The following is an 8,751-nucleotide window of genomic DNA, read 5'->3' as shown; positions in this document are numbered from 1 at the left end:
TTTTTTTATTTTTTTAGTAGAGACGGGGTTTCACCGTGTTAGCCAGGATGGTCTCGATCTCCTGGCCTCGGGATCCGCCCGTCTCGGCCTCCCAAAGTGCTGGGATTACAGGCTTGACCCACCGCGCCCGGCCAATAACCGACTATTTTCAAAGACACAGTTAAGCTGAAAGGACCCTCAGGAAGGCAGGGCTGGCTACATTAGTATCAGAAAAAGTAGCGGTTCCCAAGAAAGCGCATTATGAGTGAGAAAGAACAGTTCATCATGATAGCAGGGTCACAGGGTCAATTAGTCACAAAGAGACGACAAACGTAAAGGCATCTACTAAAAGAGTTCAAGGTATCTGAAGCACATATTGACAGAATTAACAGGAGAATTAGAAAATCCATAATCATTTTAACAGCCCTGCATGAACATTTCATAGAAAGATACAGAAGATTTGAACATGCCAAAAATCTTGCTCTAATTAACATGTATGTAGAAAATCAGGCCCAGATACAACAAACACACACATCATTCCCATGTGCACACAGCGCGGACACCATCACAGACCATCAGCTCCATTAAAAACAAGCCTCAAATGTCAAAGGACTGAAATGATACAGAGTGTGTCTTAAAGCACAATGGCATCTAATTAGAAATCAACGATAACTAAGAAGACTTCAGATATGTAAAAATTATACATTTAAATAACCCATAAGTCAAATAAGCACTCACAAGGATATTAAAAATTTCACATCGAATGATAATTAAAAGACAATATAGGCTGGCAGTGGTGGCTCAAGCCTGTAATCTCAGCACTTTGGGAGGCCGAGGCGGGCGGATCACTTGAGGTCAGGAGTTCAAGACCAGCCTGACCAACATGGCAAAACCCTGTCTCTACTAAAAATACAAAAATTGGCCGGGCATTGTGGTGCACGTCTGTAATCTACTTGGGAAGCTGAGGCAGGAGAATCGCTTGAACCCAGGGGGTGGAGGTTTCAGTGAGCTGAGATCACACCACTGCACTCCAGCCTGGGCGACAGAGCAGGACTCCATCTTAAAAAAAAAAAAAGACAATATTAAAAATATGTGTGTGATGCGGCTAAAGCCATGCTTAGAGGGAAATTTAACAATTTAAGTGATTACAACTGAAAAGGAAGCAAACCAGTGGCCTACAAATCTACTGTAGGCAGCTGGAAAATTAAGAAGGCAACTCCAAAGTAAGCAGAAGGCAAGAAAGAATCAAGAACAGAAATCAACAATAGCAGCGTATCTTTCAAAGGACAAGGTTATACTTGTAATCTGGCCAAAATTAACTTGTTTAACAGACTGCTTAATGGGTGTCAAAAGCAGTACTAGTGACTCCATGAACTGATTTCTTTGGCTGCATGTGAAGTGGGCGGAGTGTTACCAAAAAGTACTGGGGCATAACATTTCTGAGAACAGATAATACAGCCAGAGAGGTAAAATATATTAGAATAGGACATCCTCTTTCAGCAAATGTATGCCTTTCATGATTAATTAGTGTCACAAGTAAAAAAATCTTGGTGAGATAATAGACTACCTAGCACTTACAGCCACAGGGCTCTATTCTGCCTCATTTGCAGAGACAGGGTCTCGCTTTCCCCCAGCCTGGAGTGCAGTGGTGCAATCATAGCTCCCTGAAGCCTCAACCACCCAGGCTTGAGCCATCCTCCCGAGAAGCTGGGACCACAGGTGTGCGCCACTGTGCGTGTCTAAGTTTTTCATTTTTTGTAGAGAAGGGGTCTAAGCTTTGTTGCCCCAGCTGGTCTCGAACTCCTGGCTCCAAACTATTCTCCTACCTTGGACTCCCAGAATGTTGTAATTACAGGCATGAGCCACCATGTCCAGCGCAAATCCACAGGTTTCTTACTGGTAAAGGCATATCAGGCCTGTTTTTAGTTTCATTTTCAGAAGACTTCTGGCCATTACTGTCTTTTATTTGAACCAGTCTCATTAATAATGATTGATAATGCCAGGCACAGTGGCTCAGGCCTATAATCCCAGCACTTTGGAAGGCTAAGGCAGGCAGATCATGAGGTCAGGAGTTCAAGACCAGCCTGGCTAACACGGTGAAATCCCATCTCTACTAAAAATGCAAAAAGAAATTAGACGGGTGTGGTGGCGGGCGCCTGTAGTCCCAGCTACTCAGGAGGCTGAGGCAGGAGAATGGCGTTAACCCAGGAGGCACAGCTTGCAGTGAGCCAAGATCGTGCCAATACACTCTAGCCTGGGCGAGAGAGCAAGACTCCACCTCAAAAAAATAATAATAATAATAATGAATTAATTAAAAAATAATGACTGATAAAAGGTGAATATCCAAAGCGTATAATGTACTCCGGCTAAACAGCTGTGTCACTTGAAGGTTATGAACAAGGATGGGTACCTGTGTGTCCTGCCAGCTCACGACTCACGCGCACGTTCCCCTCACGAGTTTTCAGATTGTAAATGGAGCAAATGTTATCCAGGCCACCGCAGGCCACATAGTTCCCAGAAGGGGCATATGCACAGGTCATGACCCAGGAGGAGCGCAGAGGGATGGCGTGGACCTAATGACAGAAACACAGATGATGCAAACACCTTTATGTTCAAAAACAACACTGACACTAGGATTTTCTCATCTCCAACTTTCACTGCATAGGAGGTAACAGAACAAAATAAGAGCCAAAATTATCTAGAGAGTAATTCCCATGAGTGGCCACTCAGGTGAAGCCTATTAATGAGAAGTCCAGTGCCGCACATGGGATTCAAATTCAATCCACACAATCCAGTTTTACTAAAGTCACGACTTACGATTAGGTGGGGACTTAACAGTAGAGCTGCCTACTCATCAAAACTACATTATTAGGCGGGGTGCGGTCACTCACGCCAGTAATCCCAGCACTTTGGGAGGCTAAACTGGGCAGATCACCTGAAGTCAGGAGTTCAAAACCAGCCTAGACAACATGATGAAACCCCGTCTCTACTAAATATACCAAAATTAGCCAGGCATGATGGCACATGCCTGTAGTCCCAGCTACTCGGGTGGCTGAGGCAGGAGAATCACTTGAACCTAGGAGGCAGAGGTTGCAGTGAGCTGAGATCACATCACTGCACTCCAGCCTGGGCAATAGAGCGAGACTCCGTCTCACAAGAAAACAAACAGGCTGGGCGCGGTGACTCACACCTGTAATTCCAGCACTTTGGGAGGCTGAGGCGGGTGGATCACCTGAGGTCAGGAATTTGAGACCAGCCTGGCCTCAAATTGGTGAAACCCCATCTGTGCTAAAATACAAAAATTAGCTGGGTGTGGTGGTGGGCACCTGCAATCCCAACTACTCAAGGAGGCTGAAGCAGAAGGGTTGCTTGAACCAGGGAGGTGGAGGCTGCAGTGAGCAGAGATAATGCCATTGCACTCCAGCCAGGGCGGTAAGAGCAACACTCCGTCTCGAAAAAATAAACAAAAAACCCATACATATTAGAAGGAAAACACTGCATTACCCTGTCAAATGGCTATGAACTTATTTTAAAACAAAACTTTTTTTTTTTCTTTTGAGATGGAGTTTCGCTCTTGTTGCCCAGGTTTGAGTGCAGTGGCGCGATGTAGGCTCACTTGCAACCTCTGCCTCCTGGGTTCAAGTGATTCTCCTGCTTCAGCTCCCTGAGTAGCTGGGATTACAGGTGCCTGCCACCACACCTGGCTAATTTTTTGTATTTTTAGTAGAGAATGAGGTTTCACTATGTTGGCTAGGCTGGTCTCAAACTCCTGACCTCAGGTGATCCACCTGCTTCAGCCTCCCAAGTGCTGGAATTACAGGTGTGAGCCACTGCACCCAGCCGAAAACAAAGTATTTTTACGGAATAACCAAAATGGACAATCCTATAATCTATCCTGCCACATCTCTCCCAGTGTGTTAGATCTGCTGTAATGAATGCAACCATTTATACACATTTAGTATTCTTTATAAACTGAATTAACATCTTTTACGTATATGTTTGGACCAATGACAATACTTTTTTTTTTGAGAGTCTCGCTCTGTCGCCCAGGCTGGAAGAGTGCAGTGGCGCCATCTCAGTTCACTGCAAGCTCCGCCTCCCGGGTTCACGCCATTCTCCTGCCTCAGCCTCCCTAGTAGCTGGGACTACAGGCACCCGCCACCGCGCCCGGCTAATTTGTTGTATTTTTGGTAAAGACAGGGTTTCACTTTGTTAGCCAGGATGGTCTCGATCTACTGACCTTGTGATCTGCCCACCTCAGCCTCCCAAAGTGCTGGGATTACAGGCATAAGCCACCATGCCCAGCCAACAATACTTTTTATTCAAAACAGTACAATTTGGATTAAGTCTTGAAAATAACATACATTACACTTTAAAGTATGATGATCTCTCCTAAAAAACTAATAATTAAATGAAAAACGATACTTCTGCACTCTATAAATAAAACATGGAACTTCCCAGACTCTGCTCAAACTGGAATTGAGGTCTCCCAGAAACACAGAAGGTCCTCAGCTCCCACCGGCTCGGTAAGGAGATAACGGAAAATAGCACAACAGCACCTGGTTCAGAGGAAGAGACCGTCACAGGTGCTGGCATGTGACTCAGCTCCTGTCTCACCTGCACAACCTCACTACTAACAAACAGAGCTTGCCACTCCTGCCTTCCCTATCTTGTATTTTGTGATTTAACAAAAAAGACTCCAGAGCTTAAAATACTGTTTCCTGGGTGGGTTTTCCAAGGAAGGGAATTTTCCAGTCCCTACCTTGTTGGTGGTGTAGCTGTCCCAGATGATAAGTTTACCATCCTGCGAGGCACTGACGAGAAGCCTGGAGGGACAGACAAAAGCATACCTATCAGTACCACATAACACAGAAAGTGTACAAGGGCAACAGACCAAAACCCAGACTCTGGTGACTTATGTGCTTCCATATTACATGTGCTTCAGACAAAGCCACTTATTTATAAGAAAAAAAATCTCTGGTCGGGCACAGTGGCTCATGCCTGTAATCCCAACACTTTGGGAGGCCGAGGTGGGCAGATCACATGAAGTCAGGAGTTCAAGACCAGCCTCGCCAACATGGCGAAACCCTGTCTCTACTAAAAATACAAAAATTAGCTGGGTATGGTAGTGCGCGCCTGTAATCCCAGCTACTCGGGAGGCTGAGGCAGAAGAATTGCTTGAACCTAGGAGGTGGAGGTTACAATGAGACAAAATCATGCCACTGGACTCCAGCCTGGGCAATAGAGCAAGGCTCTGTTTCAAAAAAGAAAGAAAGAAAGACAAGACAGAAAGAAAGACAGGAGGAAGGGATGAAGAGGAAGAGGAAGAGGAGAGGAGAGGAGGAAGGAAAGGAAGGCTCTAAATGTCAGACCAACTTTAAAAGCATGAACAAAAACACTGTTACAGACTACAGTTGAGAGTGGAGAGTGCATGGCCCCAACCGAATGCAGGCCACATCACCCCTGGCACCCATTCCCTTTGTCAGCCGAGACAGGCTGACATCATTTCATAAGTGCTTCTGTTTGGTTTCATTACAACTCAAATTAGAGGCTCAAGTCTTTAACCCCAACACTGGGAGGCCAAGGTAGGTGGATCACAGGAGTTTGAGACTAGCATGGCTGGCATGGTAAAATCCCATCTCCACTACAAAAATACAAAAACATAGCTGGGTACGGTAGTGCATGCCTGTAATCCCAGCTACTCAGGAGGGTGAGGTGGCAGAACTGCTTGAACCCAGGAGGCGGAGGTTGCAGTAAGCCAAGATGGCACCACTGCACACTAGCCTGGGCAACAGAGCGAGACCCTGACTGGAAAAAACAAAAACAAAACAAAACAAAACAAAAAAAAACCGAAAAAACAAACCACTTTTAAGACATTCCAAATTCATGAAACATTTCTCACCCAAAATACCCCATGAAATTGCCCCGACTGAGCTAAAATTGGAATCACGGTCTCCTAGAAACCAAAGGAGGCACTCCCTCTTCACCTGCTTGGTAAACAACAGCACCACTGCGCCTGGTCCGGCAGCAGAGACCAGTAACTATCACAAATTTTTCTTTTTTTTCTGAGATGGAGTCTTGCTCTGTTGCCCAGGCTGGAGTGCAGTGGCACCATCTCAGCTCACTGCAAGCTCTGCCTCCTGGGTTCCCACCATTCTCCTGCCTCAGCCTCCGGAGTAGCTGGGACTATAGGCACCCGCCACCTTGCACAGCTAATTTTTTTTGTATTTTTAGTAGAGACGGGATCTCACCGTGTTAGCCAGGATGGTATTGATCTCCTGACCTCATGATCCGCTCACCTCGGCTTCCCAAAGTGCTGGGATTATAGGCATGAGCCACCGCACCTGGCCTTTTTTGTTTTTGTTTTTGAGACGGAGTTTTGTTCTTGTTGCCCAGGCTGGAGTGCAATGGCGTGTCGGCTAACCACAATCTCTGCTTCCTGGGTTCAAGAAATTCTCCTGCCTCAGTCTCCAAAGTAGCTGGGATTATAGGCATGTGCCACCACGGCCAGCTAATTTTGTATTTTTAGTAGAGACGGGGATTCTCCATGTTGGTCAGGCTGGTCTCTAACTCCTGACCTCAGGCAACCTGCCCACCTCAGCCTCCCAAAGTGCTGGTATTACAAGTATTGAGCCACTGCGCCCAACCATCAATTTTTTCTTTTTTTTTTTTGAGACGGAGTCTGGCTCTGTCTCCCAGGCTGGAGTGCAGTGGCTGGATCTCAGCTCACTGCAAGCTCCGCCTCCCAGGTTTACACCATTCTCCTGCCTCAGCCTCTGGAGTAGCTGGGACTACAGGCGCCCGCCACCTCGCCCGGCTAGTTTTTTGTATTTTCGTAGAGATGGGGTTTCACCGTGTTAGCCAGGATAGTCTCGATCTCCTGACCTCGTGATCCACCCGTCTCGGCCTCCCAAAGTGCTGGGATTACAGGCTTGAGCCACCGCGCCCGGCCAATTTTTTCATAATTATTTCCTTGCTCTGGCAACTGTGCTCAGTTTGGAATCCACGTGTTGAAAAGGAGCTCCATACTACAAAGGAAAATATGAATAAGGAGCAAAAGAATTTCACCTTAGCAGGCGAGTAAGGTGGGTGAAAATAACTCCTGGGAACCACAGTTGCTCATGAGAGGCCCTAAGGAACTCTGTAACACAGAATGCTGTTTCCAATGAAGAGCAAGAAGGTGCTACTGTTGGATGCAGAGATATCTGTCAGTGCGGTAAATGATGGCACAAGGATTTTTACTTTTAAGGATTTTATCAAATGAGGGTTTTGTTTTTGTTTTTCTGAGACAGAGTCTCCCTCTGTCACTCAAGCTGGAGTGCACTGGCATGATCTCGGCTCACTGCAAACTCTATCTCCTGGGTTCAAGTGATTCTCATGCCTCAGTCTCCCAAGTAGCTGGGATCACAGGCATGTGCCACCACGCCTGGCTAATTTTTGTATTTTCAGTAGAGATGGGGTTTCCCCATGTTAGCCAGGCTGGTCTCCAACTCCTGGCCTCAAGTGATCCGCCTGCCTTGGCCTCCCAAAATGTTGCGATTACAGGCGTAAGCCACGGTGCCTCAAAATGCAGGTTTTAACTATTTCAGCTGTGAACATATGTGACTTCTTAAAGCTGACCCAAAGCTGGAGTAACACTCTCTCAAGTTTTGTTGATAACTGACACTTTTAATATCAAACTAGATGTTTTGATACACTAAGTACTAACTTTCTTTACAAAGGTGTCAATGAGTTTAACAAATAAAAGCCTTTTCACCTGCAATTTATTACAAAATTTATCACAGAACTAAAAACTAAGTGTAGGCTCCCATCCTATTATTTTTCAGATGCTATTATTATTATTATTATTATTATTATTTTGAGACAGAGTCTCACTCTGTCATTCAGGCTGGGGCAACATGGCACAATCTCAGCTCACTCCAACCTCTGCCTCCCAGGTTGAAGCAATTCTCATGCGTCAGCCTTCCCAGTAGCTGGAATTACAGGTGTGCACCACCATGCCTGGCTAACTTTTTGTATTTTTAGTAGAGACAGGGTTTTGCCATGCTGGTCTCGAACTCCTGAGCTCAGGCAATCTGCCCACCTCGGCCAGGATTACAGGCGTGAGCCACTGCACCCAGCCTTCAGATGCAATTCTTAAAGCAAACTTCTCAATCCAGGTTGTCATCAACATATTAAACACTGAAAATTATTTCTATGTAATGGTATAAGGTTCCCTCTCTAGCTCTATTTCTGCCCAGCCCTTCTGAGACTTTCTGTTGAGTATCAGAGCTGATCTAAAGCAGCTCATCCTCCTAGATTAGGAGGATCACCTTTACAGATGTCTCCCGGTCAGAGAGCTTAATAACTGCTGACTTCCAGAGAGATTAGGGACATGTAAGCTGTCGACTGATCCTCCAGAAGGTGAGAGAAGACATGCCTCCTAGTCCCAGATCAGAGAGCTGTTAAAGAGCTGGGTTCACGTTGCCTGCTAGTGCCTTTACCTACTCAACAATCAATTATCTGAGGTGCCACTCACCTAGAACATAGAGGCAAGAGCCAGGAAGCAAGCTAAATGGCTCCAGGACCCTGAAAGTAGCTGTCAAAAGTCAAAACACCTAACGCCCTTCATTTTACTCAAAGGAGGGAGAGTGGTGGCTCATGTCTGTAACCCCAGCACTTTGGGAGGCTGAGATAAGAGATCGGTTAAGTCCAGGAGTTTGAGACCAACATGGGCAACATAGGGAGACCCGGTCTCTACAAAAAATATTTTTTTTTTTTTTTTTTTTTTTT

The 8,751-nt window shown here is 45.8% G+C and overlaps 1 protein-coding gene across 3 annotated transcripts in view; it reads right to left on the bottom strand.

Annotated features, from left to right (window-relative positions):
* The window catches only part of GNB1 (G protein subunit beta 1), a 117,115-nt gene that overhangs the window by 19,549 nt on the left and 88,815 nt on the right, over positions 1 to 8,751 (bottom strand). For all 3 annotated transcript variants that reach the window (XM_017882491.1, XM_017882492.1, XM_017882490.1), the window contains exons 6-7: positions 4,742 to 4,805; positions 2,390 to 2,552 (exon numbers count right to left, since the gene is read on the bottom strand). In XM_017882491.1, the coding sequence (XP_017737980.1) occupies positions 2,390 to 2,552; positions 4,742 to 4,805 (227 nt within the window). The remainder of the gene's footprint in view (positions 1 to 2,389; positions 2,553 to 4,741; positions 4,806 to 8,751) is intronic.

Source organism: Rhinopithecus bieti, unplaced genomic scaffold (assembly GCF_001698545.2).
Source record: "Rhinopithecus bieti isolate Rb0 unplaced genomic scaffold, ASM169854v2 scaffold_13351, whole genome shotgun sequence".
In the NCBI taxonomy this organism is placed as follows: Eukaryota; Metazoa; Chordata; class Mammalia; order Primates; family Cercopithecidae; genus Rhinopithecus; species Rhinopithecus bieti.
This window is presented reverse-complemented; position numbering and strand designations above follow the sequence as displayed.